This window comes from Mytilus galloprovincialis, chromosome 9 (genome assembly GCF_965363235.1).
Source record: "Mytilus galloprovincialis chromosome 9, xbMytGall1.hap1.1, whole genome shotgun sequence".
NCBI classification, from domain to species: Eukaryota; Metazoa; Mollusca; class Bivalvia; order Mytilida; family Mytilidae; genus Mytilus; species Mytilus galloprovincialis.
Window position 1 is genome coordinate 28,556,077 of NC_134846.1, and position 23,914 is coordinate 28,579,990.

Here is a 23,914-nt window from a genome sequence, read left to right on the forward strand (position 1 = left end):
AACTATCAAAGAATAATTGAAATTTTATAAGACTTTTACAGATGGCTTATCATTATACATGTAAAAGATTTATAAAAAGATAAATGGGGGTCAATGCCATTTTTTTTAAAGCATTCAAATGAATAAAACCTGAGGTTTCCGAAAATCTAACAAAAATCCCAAAACATGACAAGCGAACTACAATGTACCTTAACTAAGCTCTGAAGCTAAAACCAAGTTTTATCGATGTTATCAAATTTTTGAAAAAAAAGATGATTCTATTTATGATCAGGCTCTCCGACCAAACGTTATCTTTTCAAGAATCTACATGTATGATATCTTAAAAAAATAAACCTATCCCTCCCTTTTTTTCTAATCTTCCAAGCCCAATATTACATTATATATTACATTTGTTGAACCTTATGAAAAGAACAGAAAAGACTGTGAGTGAAGCAAAGCATGCAGTCATATCCCAATTTGAAAAAACACCCTCTATTTATGTATTTTTTTTTACATCAATTTCTATTTATACAGTTTCAGAGTGGATGCTGCTATGGATAATACGTGTTTCGGTGGTAACAATTGAAGTCAACAACACTTGACGATAGTAATTTAAAGTTTGCGTTGTCTTATTGGTTATGAAAAAATTTAGGACATTTAAGCTCTTAAACTGCAATATTCTGCAAATAAAAAATCCGTTTCCAAGGAAAAAATCAGTTGCTATGGTGATAAAACTAAGAAAATCCCAAGCATTTTTCTACTTTTATTTGGTAAATAAGTATCCAAACTTCATAACTACAGTGCATTTTTTTTTTTGAATTTACAAATTTGGTTGACATGCAATCTTCACTAAAATGAAGCTTAAACCAAGTTGTATCAATGTTACATATGAACATTAATGAAAAATTACCATGGCAAACACTCATATTTTCCAACTTAAAATTATTTTTTGAGCAGTATTCATTTACTGCTTCTACTAGGCCAATTATAGATAAAATCTGAAACCTTTGTTTATCGCACTCTGCCTGGTTCTTATAAAGAGCTGTACTTAAATGTACAAATAAAACATCGTACATTTGACTTGATAACTGCAGTATAGTACTGTTGATTTTTTTAAGCTCCATGTTAACATAAAATGTGACAACACATCTATGTTAGCTACATATTAACATTAAAAAAATGTCTTTAAATGTACAAAAAAAACATCGTACATATCACTTTATAACTGCTAGATTCCTAAACTATATAAATCTTAATGTCTGTTTAGATCTGTTATGGTGTGCACCTGAGCTGCTTAGAATGGAGAAGAGACCCCGATGTGGTACATTAGAAGGGGATATTTATTCCTTTGCCATCATACTTTATGAAATCCATGGTCGTAAGGGACCATATGGCGACATGGACATGTCTCCACAAGGTAATATGCAATACAAAATATACTGAAAAAAATTGTTGTTGTTATCTACAAACTAATGTATTCCTTATGAACTGAACTACAGAGCTTAGCACAACAAAAGCAGAAAACAAACTTTTACATTTAGAAAAAAAATAAGCTGAAATATTAGATGTTTTCGAAAATTGTGCTTTATGAATAAATAAGTAATGACAAAAATGTTCAATGACCTTCATGTGGATATCAGAACTGTAAAACCCTGAATAGAACACAGCATGGAGCCAAACAAATATTTACATATAAAAATAAGAAGATGTGGTATGGTTGCCAAAGAGACAACTCTTAACAAGTGACCAATTGACACAAACATTAACAACGATAGGTCACTGTTGAGAGCTTAATCAGCCGATATATAGCTTTATCAAGGTACTAGGTGCATGCTGACTGGAACTTCATTTAATGTTTAGACTCAGTATCAAAGACCACACTCTGACTCTTACTAACACTTTAAGTTCGGTTTATCAGCATTAGATTGTAAGAAGTGTATCGGGGGATTAAATCCACTATATGTCTTCTTTAAGTTACTAATTACAAAAAAAGTGATTGTGATTGATAGTTATTTGTTTATAGTCCAGTGGCAAATATGTTACGCATACTCAGAATGAAAACAAATTCATTAATACAAAAAGTAGGTTCTTCCTTGTAGTCCCTACCCACACCAGACCGAGAGAACTCCAGAAATGAACATTTCTATACACCCTAGTCGAACCTTGTAATTTTAATATCCCATGAAACCTGCAATTGAATTAATAGACTCTAGAAGCGTTAACACAGTCTGCCATTTTTGAGATAGTTGGTTCAGAAAATTTGGTTCCATCGAGAAATTTATATTTCAATGCGCTTCAATCAACAACAACATTTATTACTTCATTTAAATAATATGAGACATTTCAATGTCATACTCCGTTGAAGTAATGATGCATGATGTACTTGTTTTGTTTTTAGATATCATTACTAAAGTCAGAGATAATGATGGTGACATTCCTTTCCGTCCACGTCTAGCTGAACTAGATACAGCCCCAAAGTTCGTTACGGAAGTCATTAAAGATTGCTGGGATGAGGTTCTGGAAAGACGTCCGGATTTAAAAACTGTTCGGACGAGATTGAAATCATTGCAGAAAGGAATGTGAGTAAAAACAGTAGGCATTTCATCTCTTTTGTCATGTCGTCTTATTAAGGGAAAAAATGATGTTAAAATGTGACAGTGTTATGACGGATAGGATAAGGAGTAGAAGTAGAAGTTTTACAAAATTGTTAAAATGTAAACTTTTAGTTATCTTATGAAAAATAGAATGCTTCTTCTACATAAATATGGTCTGTTTTCAACAATAAAATGCACATATATCGGATACTTGCATCATAAAGTCATGCTAAATTACTGAAATCTTCACAATTTGAGCATTTTAGTTAAATTTTAGACGGTTTCCGTCTAAAATGAAAGTGGCCGCATTTGTGTTCATTCTTCATATTGAAATGTAAGTTGTATTTGATGGTAATACATAACATCTATAATGGTTTAGGATGAACACGGATGTGGTCACTTTCGTTTTTGACAAAAACCATTTGAAAAGTGACATTTTTTGGCATATTTAATAGATTTTCCATTTTTGAGCTTAAATCGGAGCGTTTTTAATAACTGAATCAGTTAAAATCTTTCACTAATTGAATCATATAAAAAGGACACTTAATTGTTAAAAAACTGTCCAAAATCTTTCGTCAGACGAACCTGAAATTTGAGGCCAAAATCGTCCCTTACTGGATCTACTCCTTTGGAATTCAAATTAATATCATATTTACTGAAATCGAGGGTCGAGGTAAAAATTAACATTCTTGTGTTTTTCAAAGTCAATGGTATTTTTTTTTTTTCAAATTGTTTTTTGTTAATAATAATGACTTAAAATGAAGAAACCCGAAAGAGAGTTCATAACTGAAGGAATCATTTTTTTTTTAAAGTATTCACTTCAAAATTTTATAATTTCATCTATTTTTTTTTTAATACTATCGCTTACCAAGTAATACAAACTATTTTACTGTATGTAAATATTGTTAACTCAATACAAATTTTATTAACTGAAACTGTCCCACGTGAAAGTGAACAAAGCATCAAATCCGCTTCCCACTGCACCTCATTTCTACCACACACGACTTGATGAGCACTTTATATAGCGTTACAACGCGTTTTACAAAGCACATCCTTATCAATACTAGTATAATGTTTCAGATTATTTTATGGGTATAATCTAAAAATTGAAGTATATAACAATTGTATGCCCGATTATTCCATTTCTTCTTTGTTGGGTTAATCTCCATACGTCCCTTAGTAGAGGTTTTGATATTTGTCATTTTAGAGTGCATAAATTTACACAGAATATAACAAAAAAAACGATTCGGTATGATAATATTGGTTCTCATTTGTTGCTATTTAAATCATTCTTTTAGGAAAGCTAATATCTTTGATAATATGATAGCAATAATGGAGAAATATGCCAGCAACTTAGAAGTGCTTGTCGACGAAAGAACAGATCAGCTGATTGAAGAAAAGAAGAAAACTGAGGAATTACTTCATCAGATGTTACCCAAGTAAGATAGTTTGCAAGGAGTACGATTCTTAGTCATAAGCTTGTAACTTTACTAAATTATGTGAATTTTATAATGGTTTGTTTTAAACTGCCTTTATTTGCTTTGAACACTGTATTTGTCTTATTTTGTGTCTTGGACTGGCTGGTGTCAAACGTATCTACAAATTTGAGCCATATAGAAATGCTTTAAAAAAATAAGGCTACCTCAGCTTTAAGATCTGTATCACTTTAGCATTGTTTTTTTCAAGCGTCACTGATTAGTCTTTTGTAGACAAGACGCGCGTCTGGTGCAGATATATAATTTCAATCCTGGTATTCATAATGAGTTTATTTGAGCTGTACTTTATGCAAATCATGATGTTCAGATTGGTAAAAAAAAGCAACGATATACTGTATAAACAAGAATTCGGTCAGCAAAATAAAAACAAAAACATTGTGATTATCTACTATAAATTGTAATTTAGCTGCCATCCTGAATAGATAATGTATTGACATAAAAAGGGGAACAAAAATCACATTCTGTGTATCTTAAACACATCTTAACATGATAATCGTCTTGTAAATATAACAGACACTGACATACACCCTATTTTTTTTTTATTAAGGTTGGTAGCAGAACAGTTAAAAAGAGGAAAGGAAGTAGAGGCTGAATCATTTGATTCTGTCACAATATACTTCAGTGATATATGTGGATTTACTGCTTTGTCATCTGAAAGTACACCATTTCAGGTAACGTATACTTCCTAGTTTATTATTATAAATTATGGTATTTAGTGGCATTAATAATGATAAGGCAGAAAAAGGACAAACATATCGACCTAAGGCCAGGTACATATATAACGATTGAAACCGAACACCACAAAGAAATAGACCGATTTACATTGAAACTTCCTTTTTTTGTGTTCATCCTCGTGGATCCAAACCCATTTACTTTACTTATATATTAAGGTACATTATAGCCCTTCAGCAAACATCGTTGGGTTTTAATCAAGACAACCATTCTGAGTATAGACAAACATGTTCAACTTTAAAAGTTGCATCCCAATGTAAATAATTGGTATGGACAATGAAGGGATTAAATATATCTGCACTAAGGTTGTGTATTTTACCAGAGATGACATTAATGCACATTATAATCCATGAAAGTTTTCACTTTTCTGAAACACAAAATGCATTCATCTTAATAATCTATATGTACTTAGGGGTTCGTGTTGTTTATTCTTTAGTTTTCTATGTTGTGTCATGTGTACTATTGTTTGTCTGTTTGTCCTTTTCATTTTTAGCCATGGTGTTGTCAGTTTTTTTTCGATTTATGAGTTTGACTGTCTCTCTGGTATCTTTCATCCCTCTTTTAGATCTTGTCATGCTTTTTCCTAATCTACCATAGACGGTTTTTAATAAATGTTATCAACAGAAATGATGTATCAAGAGGAATAACTCAAACTTCTTTAACTAATTTACTTTAATATTTTCAAGACCGTGTTGGTGTTTACAAGTACAATCATAACCCAAATATGTATGCTCATATTGTTTTGGCTTTTGGTCGAGCCAAACCAGAAACTTTACTAAAACTTTCAAAATTCAACGTTTGATGGTATTATATGCAGTATTGCTAGATGAAACTACATTGTAATTAATAAAAAAAAAGTTGCATACATATCAAATCAAACAACAAAGAAAGAAAAATAGAGAAATATTTAGCATAGTACAAACTAGTAATTAATTACGAATTAATTTTTCTTTGGAGATTTTTAAATTTTACTCCTACAGAATATTTTTTATGAAGGAAGTTGACATTAATTTTTATTTTATGTTTTATAGGTAGTTAATTTACTGAATGACTTATATACTCTATTTGACTCTATTATCGAAAGTTACGATGTTTATAAAGTCGAAACTATTGGTGATGCTTATATGGTGGTCTCAGGTCTCCCGAAACGGAATGGAATCAATCATGCGGGTGAAATAGCTTCAATGTCATTGCATTTGTTAAAAGCTATTAAGCAGTCTAAGATAAGACATCGACCTAATGATGTTCTCAAACTACGTATTGGTATACACTCTGGTTCTTGTGTGGCCGGGGTTGTAGGACACAAAATGCCAAGATATTGTTTATTTGGTGACACTGTAAATACAACTTCAAGGATGGAATCAACAGGTGAACGTAAGTAAACAAACCTGTAACCAGCTAATATAACATCTTTGTAGTTGTTTTTATCCATATTCTTTTTTATAATATTTGCCGTAGTTTCTTTTTTTAATCTCAGATATAACTCTCGCGGTTCGTTAAATTTATGGAAACAATTAAAGTTCCACTATTTATCAAATACTTTCTAAATCATAACTAAAAATGAGTAAGGCAACGAGAGACTCGCAATCATAAGAAACATTGAAAATAATATATGACCATTGAACAAGCAAATATCAGAGGTTTTTATTAATTAAGAAATGTTGTGTACATATTATTTGTCTCGCATCTGCCACAGTTGAGTCTCTTTTGAATTTGTCTTCGACTGCTTTCGAGTCTAATGAATTTAAAAATACAAATATTTGATATGGTTTTATATCAAAAATCTATCTACGAATGTAAATGAGTTAATCATGACTTTAGGCACTCTACTTTCCCATGTCCTTGTATATTGGTGTTACAGCAGAACATTTGAACAAACCGTAAAAGGCAGTTGGATTAGGCTAAATAATTATGGTTGACTATATAGTTAAGTAATTTGTCTAAAATAATTATTAATTTCACGTGAATGTATCGTTTTTTAATACTTGTACGTTTGTGTATGACAGTCATGTAAAATTTTACAATATTGGCGACAATGTGTGAACAACACAAAACGACACAATATGTAAAAATTTCAAAATTAGGGAACAGCAGTCACCATTGTGTTATAATCTTAATCACTATTAAAACGAACAAATATGTCAGTAATCAAAACTGTAAGCAAAATATCGTAATACCAATGAATCTGCAAATTGAGCAATATTAACAAAAAACAATCAAACTTCTTTTCGTTTATGAGAATTTCCAAATTCAGGACAAACGACAAATACGATATGTCTCTTCTGACTTTCGTGTGTCTCTCCGGATTGCCCATAGTTCTTTTTCCTCATATTCCTCGTAAATTTAGCATAAATCACAGTACCACAGAATTTCAATCAATAGAAGAGAATGGTCATATTATTAAGAAAAGGGACAAATTACACAATTCTCTCATTCGACGTCGTCTTGAAAACAGCATAAAATACAATTAATAGTATTTCTTTTATTTTAGCACTAAAAATTCATTGTTCTGCTCAATGCAAAAATCATCTGGATGAACTTGATGGATACACTGTAGAAGAGAGAGGACTTGTTTCAATGAAGGTAAAGTCATGTGTAAATGTATTTCCATTCTAAATATAACCACAGTAACGTTCAGTGCAATATTTGTTCATTTGTTTGAAACAAACAAGAGTCATCTTAAATCGTATATTTTTTTTAACTTGAATTACATAAGTATAGATTGCATATAAAGTATTTCGCTTTGAAGAGCTTGAAAAGGAATTAGTTGCACGCTTATTGAGAATAAACATGCACTCAAAGGTGTGTTAAAATTTGTGAGTATACAGTTCTTCTTACAACAAAGGATTTATTTTTAAAAAAATAGGCATGTTTGTAATACATATATCATTTGGTTTACTATAAAAGGAATGCCTGTTGATATTTTATCATGGCTTTACTTTCAGGGAAAAGGAGAAGTCCTTACATATTGGGTGACTGGAGAGGACAAAATGTGTCGTCTTAATAGGTTATCTCAGTCTGAACAAGGACAAAGTACGGAATCTGCTTGGCATTGTTTTAGCAATAACAGTTACGACTGTATGGGCGATGATGATCCATCAGCTCTATCACACAGCTCAGTAACAATATCAAACGATTTACATAGACATAATGGAATCGTGCCTTCTAAATCTAGAGGAAGTAGCATAAAACAAAGACAAACGGAAGATCATTCATCTCCTAGTTGTGCGGCAAAGCGGGTTGATTTTCGCGATAAAGGCTCGGGCTCTGTCGACATGGCAATAGAGGAAGACAAATCATATGAGTTGTCTCCCTTGATTTCTCCATCACAGAAACTTTCACCACGATATGAGCATGCACCATTGACGCTTAATATAGTAGATGTTCTTTAGCTTCAAAATGTTATCGTGTCATATTTATTTTACTGGTCCGACAATCCGAATTATTGTAAAATTATGTTGAGATGAATGGCTGTACTATTTGCATGATCGAAGTACGTGTGACTATTTTGACCTGGTATAAATGTGTACTTCTCATTGAAATATAGTTGTTTTATATATCAAATGATTGTCCCCATTATTTTGACTTACCAAGCAAATTAAAACATAAACCGTTTATCACAGTAAGAATTATTCAAAATTATCAGATGTTCAAATACTTTGTTGCACTGTAATAAGATTTTTCAGCAATTTAGTTCTCAATAATGGTATTCAATACACAATGCTTGAAAACTGAAGGTATCAATCGTAATCATTCTGGTTTTTGTTATTTTAAAAATGAAACGAAAAACAATTATGTATGCATGAGAAACTAAAACATTAATGCCTTGGTTCCTCGTAGCGCATGCTCTGTTAATGACTTTTTTTTTGAAAACAGAAATGAATAAATATGTTCATATTGGGAAGTCTTACATTCCATCTATGTGTGTACGTTCAATTATATTTATAAACATCTGAAATTATTAAAAGTTAAACATTTACTTCTAATCTTATAATTAAACGAATATAACGCAACATATTGGATATCTTTTTTTATCAGAATGCAACTGTTATGAGTATTGTTACAGATTCGTGTTCATTTGTCCAGCTTATAAATATGCGCTGCTTATTCTGAGGTCTTTTATAAAAGTATTTAGTGTAAAAAAAATTCTTCAAATCTTGCTCATCACTTGATTACAATTTATAATTCAATTACATTTTGTTTTATTATGCCCCACCTACGATAGTAGAGGGGCATTATGTTTTCTGGTCTGTGCCTCCGTTCGTCCGTCCGTCCGGTTAAAGTTTTTGGTCGAGGTAGTTTTTGATGAAGCTGAAGTCCAATCAACTTGAAACTTAATACACATGTTTCCCATGATATGATCTTTCTAATTTTAATGCCAAATTATAGTTTTGACCCCAATTTCATGGTCCACTGAACATAGAAAATGATAGTGCAAAGTTCAGGTTAAAGTTTTTGGTCAAGGTAGTTTTAGATGAAGTTAAAGTTACATCAACTTGAAACTTAGTACACATGTTCCCTATGATATGATCTTTCTAATTTTAATTCCAAATTAAAGTTTTGACCCCAATTTCACGGTCCACTGAACATAGAAAATGATAGTGGGAGTGGGGCATCCGTGTACTATGGACACATTCTTGTTTTGATTTAAGTTTTTAAATTTGTGTTTTCTTATTACGTTCTTTGCTAGAAATCAAATAAATAATTAGCGAAGAAGTAAGCCCAATACTAGTTTTATTTTCTTTAAAACTTAAAGCAATTTAGAAGCTGTAAAGGGGAGAAAACTATGACAAGATGTGTGGTTTCAATATATATGCTGTTTATTTTGTACTTTAACACGTCATGCAACAACAAAATATAACAAAACTCATTAAAACGGAAATAAGTTGTTTACATTTTCGTAATCGATACACAGTCCTTATTTCCGCATAAGTTTTCATATGTATGGAAAAATTCAGAGTGGCCCGGAGAGAAACACCAACATTCGGCTGTAAAACCGACAACCCTTGTCAATTCAGATTTGAGCCGTACGTACCTGCCGCGTGCTGAGTTCCGACTTCAACCTCAGTGTTGACAGGCTAGCGACTAGTTAAGACCACTCGTCCACTCTGTATAAGAAAAATATCTATTACTGTTCACTATAATGAAAGAGGGACGAAAGATACCAAAGGGACAGTCAAACTCATAAATCTAAAACAAACTGACAACGCCATGGCTAAAAATGACAAACCCACAAACAGAAAAACAATAGTACACATGACACAACATAGAAACTAAAGAATAAACAACACGAACCCCACCAAAAACTAGGGGTGATCTCAGGTGCTCCGGAAGGGTAAGCAGATCCTGCTCCACATGTGGCACCCGTCGTGTTGCTTATGTGATTACAAATCCGGTAAATTTCGGTAGGTCACATTCATGAAAGGGAAGGGGATTGTAGTTACGAGGTAAGGAACATATCCGATATCATTTGTGAAACGGTTATTCCATAACGGTCAACCAACTCGTGATGGCGTCCGTAAAATTTACGAAGGGATGATTTCAACTTCACCATTTGGAACTCTTGGTTTAATAGCTTCCTTGTGAGCAGTAACCCTCTATCAAAAAAATCATGATAGGAAATGCAAGCACGGGAATATCGTATCAATTGGGAGATATATACCCCGTATGCAGGTGCTGCTGGAATGTTGCTACTTAGAAATGGAAAGTTCACAATTGGAAAGCTGAAATCATCTCTTTTGTCGTAAAGTTTTGTTTTCAACCGACCCTCATTGTCAATTTCTAGTTGTAAGTCAAGATATGAAGCCGACTTAACTGTATCTGTAGTATCCTTTATCTCCAATTCGATGGGATAGATGCGTTCCACATAGTCACCAAATTTTGAATTGTTTAGTGAAAGAACGTCATCTATATAGCGGAAAGTAGAGTTAAAGGATATTGCTAACTTCTTATCTTTCTTCCTAAGAAGTTCCTGCATGAAGTCAGCCTCATAATAATAAAGAAACAAGTCGGCAAGTAGTGGGGGACAGTTTGTTCCCATTGGGATGCCGACAGTCTGTTGAAAAACACGTCCTCCGAACGTTACAAATATGTTGTCAATCAAGAAATCAAGCATCTTGATAATATCGGTTTCAGAGAATTTTTTGTTTGAATCAGAGTGATTCTTTACAAAGTATGATTTATCCATCCCTAAGACAAGATACTTGTATCTACGTTGGCCATTCTTTTTTATGAAGCAAAGTAATACCAACTCTTTCAATTTGTCTTTTAGTTTGGAATGTGGAATACTTGTGTAAAGAGTAGAAAAGTCAAATGTTTTAATACTGTTACAAGATGAAAGAGAGTTAGATTGTATGTACTCTAAAAGATTTTTGGAATTTTTAAGTATCCACATCTGATTCACGCCACCTCTAGAATAGGCAGTTTCACAATAACTTTGAAGCCCGTCTTTGATTGCTGATAAAATAGATGTTAATAATTTAGAAAGAGGTTTCGTTGAGCACTTGGAAGACCCAGCAATATACCGTTGTTTGTAAGGACACTTATGTAGTTTAGGTATCCAATACAGTGATGGAAGATCCAGTTCTTCATCTTTGGTTGAAATACCAAAGGAACAAAGAACAGACCTATGATTATCCAGGATTTCCTCTTTGGTAAGTGTCGTGAGGGTATATGTTGAGTTTCCAAGTGAATTGTCTATACCTAATTCGTTTATCAAGCAATTAATGTAGTGACTTTTACAGACAAAAACGATGTTATTTGGGGCTTTGTCTGCGGGGACAACAACATATTTATCATGGAGGTCGGACAAGTGTTTAGCAACATTTGGGTCTTTAAAGACTGACGTAGCATGGGCATTGACGGACCCATTCAGTTTCTTGATTCTGATTTGTATTAACGACCTCACTGCCCCAATCCATTCGGACAGAGTGTCCACGTCCTCCCCTTCACGTCTAGCCCACTGCCTGGTACAATCCTCGACTGAGTCCATCAAAATTTTAAAGTTGTATTTCCAATTGATGGATTTAGGCTCACGATATTTCGGACCCTCCGACAACACATCTCGCAGAGAAGTGCCATCAACAATGTCAAGGTCACCGGCAACAACGTGGCCAGCAGGACCATACATGAACCGGGAACCAGCACAAGTGCAACCAGGAGGCCTAGACCTGAAGTCGTCAATATCTAGATTCTGCAAAACGCGTTTGTAATTGAAAATCCCAGTTGCAATAGGTCCGGTACAGGCACAAGAAACTATATTTTGAGTAAACTAGTGGATATCAATCTATAAGATCGAGATATCTAGAAGTTTAGATGGTTCTTATCATAAAATCAGAGTCTAGGGAAGAAACTCTCTCTCTGCTCAAAAAGAATAGCGCTGTTTGAAAAATAGCAATAAAATTTATTTGTATATATAAAGTAACAAAATGATTTAATATTACGGTGTTCAATCAACAAAAAATAATACTGACAAACTTATACTATTTTCCTCTATCAACATGCATTCATAACGTACCATTCACCTATCTCAAATATACCAGTGAATAAACTATAAATAATAATCTGGGAATGACAATTAAAATATTGATCGACAGTCAATGCAGTTATCATCATCAGCAACAACCAAATTCCGCATTTAGAAAAGCAAAACAATGTTTCTATAAAAGTTGTACACGTTTTGTTAACGTGGACTCGCTTACACCATAGGTGCTTGAGGACAGGATCCTGTTATGAGCCCCCCATAGTCCCTCCCCCTTATTATCATAAATCTCAGATTTTTAAATATATATCACTTATTTGTACCATATATATACTAATATACCATATTTTTATTCTAAATATGCATGTTTACTATCAACGTGAATCTCGACTATAGAGCGAAGCGAAAGGTTGCCAACTTCGTTTCATGAAATTGGGGCAACGGTCAGGAAAAATTGTTTTAAAATGTAATAAAATTTCACTTACCGGTTAAATCAACGAGTCCATGCTCTTCTCAAATGATTTTCCTTATTGAATTTCGATATCCCGATGTAATATGATACCGTTTTAACACTTTTATTTCATTTTTTCCGCAAGTGATGTTGCATTTTTTTCTCCATTCAACTTCGATCAACGGAAGTTACAATACAACGACATCTGTGTGGTCTTCAGCCCAAGAAGGATAACTCCACATGTAACCGCGGGAAATTAGATGAGTTCCGGGGTATATGCAGGGAAAGTAAACATACGAGAATTTCGAATGTATACATTTTCGAAAATCTCGTACTTTTTCGACCCCGGAACTTATCTAATTTCCCGCGGTTACGTGTGGAGTTATCCTTCTTGAGCTGAAGACCACACAGATGTCGTTGTATTGTAACTTCCGTTGATCGAAGTTGAATGGAGAAAAAAATGCAACATCACTTGCGGAAAAAATGAAATAAAAGTGTTAAAACGGTATCATATTACATCGGGATATCGAAATTCAATAAGGAAAATCATTTGAGAAGAGCATGGACTCGTTGATTTAACCGGTAAGTGAAATTTTATTACATTTTAAAATAATTTTTCCTGACCGTTGCCCCAATTTCATGAAACGAAGTTGGCAACCTTTCGCTTCGCTCTATAGTCGAGATTCACGTTGATAGTAAACATGCATATTTAGAATAAAAATATGGTATATTAGTATATATATGGTACAAATAAGTGATATATATTTAAAAATCTGAGATTAATGATAATAAGGGGGAGGGACTATGGGGGCTCATAACAGGATCCTGTCCTCAAGCACCTATGGATTACACACATTGTCCTCACTAATGTCAATAATGCAAATTTATACCAATACAGCTGTGTTCATACTTGTCTATTTTCTGTTGAAGGAATGTGTCACTGTTTTTTCAATAAAATGTTCTAAGCCGAAGCTCACCATAAATGATTCTTTAACATTCGCATTAAAATATATCCGAAAGTCACATTTTTTTCTCTGCCTTTCTTACACAAAAATTGTTATTAATACGCCTATCTTGAAATTATTACATGCGAATTTTAGGAATATCGATATCAGTAAAGCAAAAAAATAAACACTTTTACATAACTGATTACCATTCACTATAGTTGCAGTATATTATAACGTAAATAGCACCTCGAAAAAAATACACCTGACTGTTCTAGACAACACTTATTACACACGTTACACATACTAGCTCTCATCGTCATACAGCATAATACTTTCACAAACAAAAGCACTAAACAATACAAGCCTTTCCATAATGCGAAAAATGTCTTAATACAATACAAAATGATGTATTAGCTACAAACTATAATTGTAATAAAGCCAAACACATTTTAATAACCATATCTTATATCACTATATTTGTATGGCAATATTGCATCCAAGTTTAAATTATCCTTCGGTCAGTTTATATTATTTTTAAAACACTGAACTGAATATCATCACTTAGTTGTTTAACAAGACATAGAGTCTAGAGTTTAGTTAAATAATATAATTGCGCGATTTAAAACAGTGGACATCTGTTTTGTGGATTCATTGGACTGCTAGCTGGACAATGGAATGCAGCTGCAAAATGTTTCATGTTTGACATCATTCCTTTAATTCTGAAATATAAAAGACCGATTACTTTAGAATGATGCAATTCGTAAACATGATACTTCATATTAACACTACATATTCAATCTTAATATAATTGCGAAAACTTGCATTTACTGTTTTTTACTACAACTGGTGCTTAATTAATTTGAGTAGAATCTTTAATAATGATTTTTCATATTCATTTAGAAATGACTCTGCTGCACCAGCATTATCATGAGTATCGTTACTATATTCGTCACATATCATGTGTCAAATTACAAATCAATTCACACTACAAATAAATTGTCATGGTTGCCAATTGATTGTTCAATATATTTTGTTTTAGGAACGCACATAACTTGGTAAGGTTTATAATATTTGTTCTGACGGTAAATAAATTAAGTTGTTAGTAAATTTTGTTTTCAGTTTGTTGATCATCACATAATATTTTAGTAATTGGTAATTAATCTGGTTAACTAACAATATAACCTACAAACCTGAATTCATTTGGCAATGGCGTCTTACTAGATTCGTTGTTTACATAATATTGGGTTATACCCTTTGGTGTCACTTTTTCACAGAAAAGCTACAAAATGGAAAAAAGAGTTCAGTAGAGTCAAAATCATAATTTCAAAAATATGTACAATACTTTATTCTAGCATTACATATAAAATTTCCAAGAAGTTTTTTTTCAATAAAATCATCAGTAAAGTTGGTTTGTGTTTGTTCATAAGTTTGTTGGTAGTTGTCTTCAACATGTTATGTCAATAAGGAAATATGATGTTGATGGCAGAACCTTATTCGCGACCTTTTATGACATCAAATTTCATTAAACAATATAAATGGGAGCCAATGTCCAAAATGCATTGTCGTCCGTACACTAAATAATAAAACTTTTCCAGTCATTTTTTTTGGTAGTCTTCATTGACAATTTAATGCTCTCAATATAATGGACCTTAAAATCATCAGTAAAGTTGGTTTGTATTCGTTCATAAGTTTGTTGGTCTTCATTGACAATTTAATGCTCTCAATATATTGGACCTTACCTGTGCGTAAGATATGAAGAATGTTTGACTCTCTGTATAGTTAACACCTGGTAAGTCGGGTACTTTGGCTAATGGAAGACCTTTCTGAAATGTCTGAAATATAAAAGGAAATATTTTATACTTAAACTTCAAGTTTCAACATAATGAAAAGTGCGTTCCTATGAGGACCATTTATTACACACGAAAATAAGCGATAAAAGCGAAAATAACTGACCTAAGCCAAATAAGATCGGAATTTTTCATTCTTACATTTAGCGTGGTTCCAACCATTGTCAAATGATAAGTTCTATGAGCACAATAACTTAAAGACTATATTACTTTCGTCTTGTTTCAAATAAAGTCAATTGACTTTTAACATAATTAAAAACGAATATTTTGATCAACGGAGATTTTGTTAATAGCAAAAGCGTATCGTTGATATGTCCCACATATATATAGGAATGAAATTATACTACATCATAATTTAATACTTATATCAATGAACAACACAGTACAAATTGAAAGCGAAAGGAACTTAGAAATAAAATGAAACGTGGAGATCTGGTTAACATCTCATGGAAAATGCGGATGCATTGTGCACTTATGAGTTTTATGGTAATCAATACTTACTCTCTGTGCCAGGTGTATTGACAAAATATCTCTAAAATTACTGCTTTTTGTTAAATCTCCACGAACCTACGAAAAATAAAACAAATAGTCGTACTGAATCACAAAAAAATAAATATTGCACCTATCAAAGGTTACTGAATCACAAAAAAACTAAATATTGCACCTATCAAAGGTAGTCTTACGTTGCTCATTTTAAACAATCTTAACATCCTTTGTACGTTTTACCTCAAAACAAGATATAAATTTAAAAGGCAGTTTCAGAGAATAAGATCATCATAGATACCAGGATTTTTTTTTAAATTTTGTGTATCAGACATAAAGTGCTTACGTCTACAAAAACTGTAACGCTAGAATATGAAAACGTTTAAAAGGAAAATGGTTTACACATACGGTTCAATGGAACCTATAAGGCATCATTGCTGTCAAGTTTGTCACCACGAGATCGGTGGAAGATGTTCATATCAGCATTCCTAGTCTGTAAGTTTTTACTTTATAAATCATTCAATTAAGAAATTTGAAAACTTACCAATCTGAATAAAGAAATGCTTTTGTTATTTTATTGGGGTTCTTTTTCTCGATTAGAACAAAATGATTGAAAATCCTTCGTTACATTTTTTATGCAAACTTAGTCTTGATTGTGAATTTACTTTCAAGTGTTTATGTTTGAACGTAATTTTCCATTTGGTTCAGTGCCACATGTTGCAACTAATCAAACAGAGACGTAGTACAGACTGAACACAATATATCCTGTAAACTTCAAAGAGAGTTACGAAGTTTCAAAATTGACAAAGATATTCAATGATTACTTCTTGTGGACGGATCACTACAAAATGAAAAAAAATAAGTACCTTCGATAATTTATTTCTGTTACGTGTGGTTCAGATTGGCTATTTAGTTAAGAATAAAAGGGTAAAATCGTGAATCCGTGTTTCAAACAGGGATTCTATGTGGTATTATTTTCGCAATTTATTCATCCTATGTTTTGATGTTGAAAATAAGTGTTGTTCATTGGACTTTCTAAAAGTTTTAATAACTGACCAAACACAATCAACAACTGCATCTTGAATTTCAGTTTCCACCAAGTTTAATATAGCGAAATTATAGATTATAACGAATGGTGGTCCATGCATATTTCCCTGGAGAGTTTGGTTCAGATTAAATCAGAGAGAGGAAATAGAAATATCATTTTCCTATTGCGCTACGGTAACTGTTTGATATTATATCAGACATGTATCCCATCCGATCAGTATGGGCTTTCAAATATTATCTGTCCAGATTGAAAGTGTTTGAATTTATTTTAATTTCAGATGAGACATTTAAAAATTTACAAATCAAGAGCTGAGAACAATCTCCTGCAATTATCGTTTTATATTTATAATTTTTAATGAAAGATTGTCTATGCAGTTATACTAATGATGGTATTGTTGTTTCGCGTAGAAGAATTTCACGATGTGATTTTCCAAAGATACAGACAGGAGCTTATGGCTATCAGTAGGGGCTTTGTAAAGGGTTTATCAGTCATTACATTTAAAGTTAAAATTCTACAGAAGCGGCCTGTGGTTCAGTTGAAAGAGAATTTATAATACAATAATTCTTTTTGGTTGCCACATTTTTTTATCTTTACTATTAAACGAGAAGACCTCATTTTGCGTGTCGCTTCTCTTCCTTCCACAATAAATTAATCATGCCTCTGTGTCCTAAAGGTAACATGCATAGTCGCATTTGTCATCCATTCTTATGATTATTCAGATTGACTTATTTTGGAAGAAAAACGACAAAAAAAGTGTCCGGATTGTGATTCCGTCATTTGACTGACTTTAAGTCATATAGGTTTTCCGGTTTTAAACATGCACAACTACAACCAATCGTATAATGGATAACAAAACTGAAACATAAATAAGCCAATCAGAGCGTTCTCCATATTATGGTTTTTAGATCACAAGAACCTCAACTATTATACCTCCTTAGAGAGGACAACTATTTTTCGCGTTTATCTACATGTAAACTACAATTATACTACTATGATATATGTATTCTGTCTACTGTTTTCTTAGAAATGACTATTTAAGGGGTTATACCAGTTGCATATATATTGAAATAAGTAAAACATGTGGAAAAAGAGTGTGTCCATAGCACACGGATGCCACATTTGGCATTAAAAATTAGAAAGATTATGAAATAGGGAACATAATTATTTACTAAGTTTCGAACTGACTGGACTTTAACTTCATCAAAAACTACCTCGACCAAAAAGTTAAACCTGAAGCCGAACAGACGGACGGATGGACGAACGAACGCACGCACATACTAGAAAACATAATGTCCTAAAATGGAGTATAAACATTTATTGTTGAAAGTGAAAGAAGTGATTTAGCCAAAGTCAAGGACAGTAGGGTAGAGATTTGAGGGAGGCAGGACTTTTTCGGGACGTCGGAGTCGTGTGTTTTTAAGCTCGGGATTTTGGGATTGGTCCTTACGTGGTCTGGGAATATTTTTTTAGAATTTCGGGATGTCGGGATATGAATTTCTTTAAATTCGGCACCTCGGGATTTCATGTTTTTAAGCCCGGGATTTCGGGATCAGGACCCCTCCGACCCGTGATCCCTCAAATCAGCCTTCGTCATTTATACAAGATTCAAATCCTACCATTGGCATGTTAATACACGTGATAGGGCTCTCAAAAGAAAAAAGAACTGATGGAGTGTCCTAGAAGCATATTTAATTTTATTAGAATAATAATGGTCTATAAGCAGGTGCATTTATTTCATGTTTGAAGCGGTGCAAATTTTTAATTTGATAATTTGATTTGACTTTTACCAAAAAAATGCATTGTAGCAAAGAGGAAGAATAATTGTGGTCTGAGGCCACAAACATGAAAATAATTGAATTTAACAGAAAGGAAACAGATAACGGACTTTGGAAAAAAGTGAGATTGCTTTTGATACCTTTTATAAAATTTTCCAGACATGATATTTTTTTACAAAAAAATAATCCTACAACAGTTTACAACTGTGTATGACCGCGATTTCGCGGGTGTGATCTAGTATAATTGAAACTAGAAGATTACATACATGTGCATCATTTACCAAGTTTTGGGCCACGTTGAATGAGTAAAAAGGGAAGTATATATGGAAACATACCAGATATAGTATTATGGTTAACCAACTCGTGATGGCGGCAGTAAAAATATGAAAGAGTGACTTCAATCATATCGATTGGAATCTTTGGTTAATAAAACTCATTGTAAGCAGCAATCAATGAATTTATGATAGGAATCGTAAACGTTGTTTCAGAATAGTGAATTAGAAAGTGAAGAATTAACGGATGGATGACGGACGACAGATAATGATAATTACTCATGTTGGACATGCAAAACCTACACAGGATGATTTGTAAAAATTCATTTAAAACAGTTGACTTGCAGTTCGATATTTCAATTCACCACTTCCAATAGTAGTCAGTATATATTTGTTTAGGGGCCAGCTGAAGGACACCTCCAGGTGCGAGAATTTCTCGTTGCATTGAAGACCTGTTGGTGACCTTCTACTGTTGTCTGCTCTATGGTCGGGTTGTTGTCTCTTTGGCACATTCCACATTTCCATTCTCAATTTTAGAGTTTACAAAACTTACATGGATTACTCTTCCTTGATCATTGGAATATTTATATGCATTGTAGAACTCAGCTAAACACTCTAGATGGTGAGCAATTGTATACACCACGCTTTTATCAATGGTACCACTGATATAGTGTGAAAGAAGAGCTGAAAGATAACAAAAAATCACGATTAAACACAGGTATATGGATGAGGTGAAACATAATAAAGTTAACATAACAAATTTATTTAACATTTGTATCATGAAATAAACAACGGGACTGTCTTTTTGTATTAACCACTTAAACGCGACCAGGAAGTAACTAGACTACTTCAATTTTGGAAATTTTACCCAAAAAAATGTAAAAACAAAGGGACTTCGCCAGATTTAAAATTATGTGCATCAAAATTGTTATTTAACACGGCTACTACTGGACGACACAATTCTTGTGTAAAGATAGTATCAGTGATGTTGCACTCAAACAGTGATCACATATATTCTTTTAACATAACATATCGCTTAAATAAGTTATAGATATTTCATATCTTTTGGATAGTTTTGTGGTGTATCGTAAATTATACCATAGCTTTTGTTGAAACCCCCGGCAATAACCTCACGAGACGAAGTCGAGTGAGGTTGCCGAGGGGTTTCAACAAAAGCTATGGTATAATTTACGAAACACCACAAAACTATCCAAAAGATATGAAATATCTGTTTTAACCTATCGCATATATTGCTGTTTAAAAATGTGTATTTCATATATGTTTGTTAGTTTACTTTAAAAATACTTTTATAAGAATCAGTCAAATTATCCTTTTTGGACCTTACACATTAAGCTCCGCCTTCTTTCTGAAATAAGCCCGGGCTTCTTAAACAGCGGGAACATCAGTAAGACAAGATTTTTCGACAGCGATGGGTGCACATCTACATTGGTGACGGGTAACGTTACAGACAAAAGAAATTGGATGTTCTGCATATGGCTGCAAGAGATATTTAAAAAGTTTTCCGGAACCCCAGATTAAAAGTTGAACTGCAAAGGGTTAGTGTATTTTTTTATTTTATCAAAATGTTAAATGTTCGAAATGTTTAAATTTTTATTGTTAATTAATTTTATATATGGCAAGAGTATCTAACACAGAAATTAATCCGTTGTTATATGATGCATATTGCACAGCTAAACTGTTGGATGAAACAGGAACCTATTCTTGGTATACCTTTGTAAAAAATATAACTGATGAAAATAATTTAAATATATCTGATATACAAAATATTGACTTTATAAAAGAAAAATATAAAATGAATAAACGCATGAAAGAGATTGTGCAAGAAAACTATAAAAAGCTGTTCTTTAAAAAATTAAATTCTTTAACAGAAAATAATAAATTATTTATCTATAGTAAATTCAAAAAGAAATATGAAACTGAGCCTTATTTACTTAAAGAGAATAACTTTGAAATAATGAAAAAATTCACTAAATTAAGGGTGAGTGACCATATTTTGGAAATTGAAAGGGGTAGATACAAAAATATAAAAAGAGAAGAACGTTTATGTCAACATTGTTGTCTAAATAAAATAGATGATGAAGAGCATTTTTTATTTACATGTACAAAAAATAAAGATTTGAGATTTGAATTTTTGCAAAAAGTTAAAAATATCTATTCCGATATAGATAATATGGATAATTTGGATAAATTGGTTTTATGTCTTTCTTGTCCGTCAATTATGCAGTATGCTGCTTCATTTGTTAAAAAGTCATGATCACTGAGGAGGGTGGACTCAACAACTGCATAATAGATACATATATGTATATAATGTTTGGTTCTTTTGTTGGTTTTTTCTGTATGATGTATTGTAAAATTACTATGTTGACATGCCTTCAACCCATATGGGTACAAATGTGCATTATATTCAATAAACTAATTAATTTTATAATTCTCTGGAAATTTGAATCTCAAGAACCTTTTAGTGAGTTTGGATGAAAAATTCCACGTTTTAATTTGTACCAGAAGCCCAAGTCATGCATTAATTAACAAGGATTTCAAAATGTCCACGATTAAAATCGCATGTGATGTATATTCTAGATAATTTAAAAAAAAATGTTCAGCTTCATTTAAAGAAACCTATGTTCAGCTTCATTTAAAGGAACCTATCTATTTTTAATTCTCAAACATAGTTGTTATTACTTAAGCAACCTCGTTAACAGTTTAGATTTATATCAAATCGGATGAGAATCCAGATTTTTAAAGGGGGAGGGGTCTAGCAAGTCAACTTTATTTTAAAAAAAAACAAGAATGTGTCCCCAGTACACGAATGCCCCACTCGCACTATCATTTTCAATGTTCAGTGGACCGTGAAATTGGGGTAAACCCTCTAATTTGGCATTAAAATTAAAAAGATCATATCATAGGGAACATGTATACTACGTTTGAAGTCGATTGGACTTCAACTTCATCAAAAACTACCTTGACCAAAAACTTTAACCTGAAGCGGGACAGACGTACGAACGAACGGCCGGACGAACGGACGCACAGACCAGAAAACATAATGCCCCTCTACTATCGTAGGTGGGGCATAAAAAGGACTACGCATCAACCATACATGAAGCTCCTTGAAAAGGGCGTGCCTTCCGCTCCCTTCTACCCAAAAAAAATTCTGCCTCGGCAATTTTAAAACCTTTTACGCAATATATTCATGTAGCTGTACAGTGGAGGCTATGGGACTACAATCTAAGTAGACATCTGAATCACCGAAAATCAACTTATATAAAAATGTATAATTTGATAATTAAATTTTAACACATTTGTACCTTTTTTTAAATTTGTTCTTGACAATTTTTTGTTCATTTAAAAATATAGGGACAATGGAGTTGGTGTACGTGGGTTCGATTCCCACCCTAGGCATTCATTTATATCGGCTGGTGCAAAGCGGGCAGTTTAGCTTAGTGGCCCCACATTGACTCTGTTGTTCATATGTCAATTAAAAAATTCAGGCGGCCTCGTTCAGGTCTTGCCATCTTTGTTTTTCTTTTCGAAAATCATACACAACAAAACCATGGTATAATTGTGAAAATTATACCATAGATAGCTATGGTATAATTTTCGGTTATTGAGATTTATACTTTTGTTGCATTCCCATAGGTTACATTGTACAGCTATAGGTTAATTTGTATTTATAGTATAAATGAGTCTCGAAATGAGTAAAGGGGACACTAAACTGATGCAATATTTGTATTTGGTTTTTTTCTACTTTAAGACCGTATAGTTTTCACTTGCCTGGTATTTAGTCCCACGTTGTTTTGTTATCAGATTCTCGTTAGTTTTCATTTTCCCATAAAGTAGTCATCCTCCCAACGCTTGGACCTTTGGTGTTTAATGTTTTGTGTTTTTAATTTATTTTTCCATGCAAAGTTGTTGTAGGAACAAGAATATATAATTATTAACAAACGCAGTATTACACTTACCGTTTAAATCAAACACTTCTGATAATGCCTGTGATATAAGACCTCCAACAGACCCATAAAGAAGCGTCTCATGAGAGGAATTGTAAAACGCTGGAATCTGCAAACCTAACGATGATATCTCTGTAAAATGGAGAGAAAAAACATGAGAAAATCAGGAAGCATGAAAAGATAGATCTTTACGTTTGTCAATGTGTTAAATAAATCAGTCCGACCGGATTTTTTTTTTCTTTCCAAATGATCACATTTTGTTATCCATGGCCTTTTATAGTTTTTTATACGGCATTGGTATTTGTTCATTCTTGAGGACCGTGTGGTGACCTTTGATTGATATTTGTCTCATTGGTAATCATACGACGTACATCTTTCAATATTTATAATGAATTATACGGTACCCTTTTATCAATCATTAATTTACCATCAGTTGGTCGATCAACACGAATGTCCAACAAGCTGAAGCACTTCATAATGAAACGTAATGGTCAGATTTCTGTTAGAACCCTTGACTGTGAAGGAATTGTACTGTGAAATACGAGTGGAGAATTTAATGATTTTATGTCATCATGTTAAATGCTTTGGGATTCAGTAACTGTGTGCAATTGATTCGGAATACTATTTTGATATATCATACTGTTCTTGTATAGAGTTTGGTCGCAGATCCTTTGAATTGTTTTTGTATTCGCAACTTTTGTATACTTGGCTGTTTAGACCTAGAATATTGTAAAAATACCTGTCTATGAATAAAGATAACACGTTTATCTCAAGACAGTTTTGATCAGTTGCAAATATTTACCATAGGCTTTAAGAGAGGGACGAAAGATACCAGAGGGAGAGTC

General features: G+C 32.8%; 2 protein-coding genes across 4 annotated transcripts in view; one reads left to right on the top strand and one right to left on the bottom strand.

The window, feature by feature from the left end:
• LOC143044740 (guanylate cyclase 32E-like) overlaps positions 1-8,816 on the top strand; it is a 109,307-nt gene extending 100,491 nt beyond the window's left edge. For both annotated transcript variants that reach the window (XM_076216865.1, XM_076216866.1), the window contains exons 16-22: positions 1,247-1,396; positions 2,378-2,558; positions 3,872-4,012; positions 4,617-4,740; positions 5,833-6,175; positions 7,293-7,384; positions 7,747-8,816. In XM_076216865.1, the coding sequence (XP_076072980.1) occupies positions 1,247-1,396; positions 2,378-2,558; positions 3,872-4,012; positions 4,617-4,740; positions 5,833-6,175; positions 7,293-7,384; positions 7,747-8,193 (1,478 nt within the window). In that variant the 3' untranslated portion in view covers positions 8,194-8,816. The remainder of the gene's footprint in view (positions 1-1,246; positions 1,397-2,377; positions 2,559-3,871; positions 4,013-4,616; positions 4,741-5,832; positions 6,176-7,292; positions 7,385-7,746) is intronic.
• Positions 8,817-13,347: 4,531 nt separating this feature from the next.
• LOC143044741 (membrane metallo-endopeptidase-like 1) overlaps positions 13,348-23,914 on the bottom strand; it is a 40,857-nt gene continuing 30,290 nt past the window's right edge. For both annotated transcript variants that reach the window (XM_076216867.1, XM_076216868.1), the window contains 6 exons: positions 23,082-23,201; positions 19,658-19,788; positions 16,028-16,093; positions 15,419-15,511; positions 14,870-14,958; positions 13,348-14,398 (listed from right to left, as the gene is read on the bottom strand). In XM_076216867.1, coding sequence (XP_076072982.1) covers positions 14,299-14,398; positions 14,870-14,958; positions 15,419-15,511; positions 16,028-16,093; positions 19,658-19,788; positions 23,082-23,201 — 599 coding nt within the window. In that variant the 3' untranslated portion in view covers positions 13,348-14,298. The remainder of the gene's footprint in view (positions 14,399-14,869; positions 14,959-15,418; positions 15,512-16,027; positions 16,094-19,657; positions 19,789-23,081; positions 23,202-23,914) is intronic.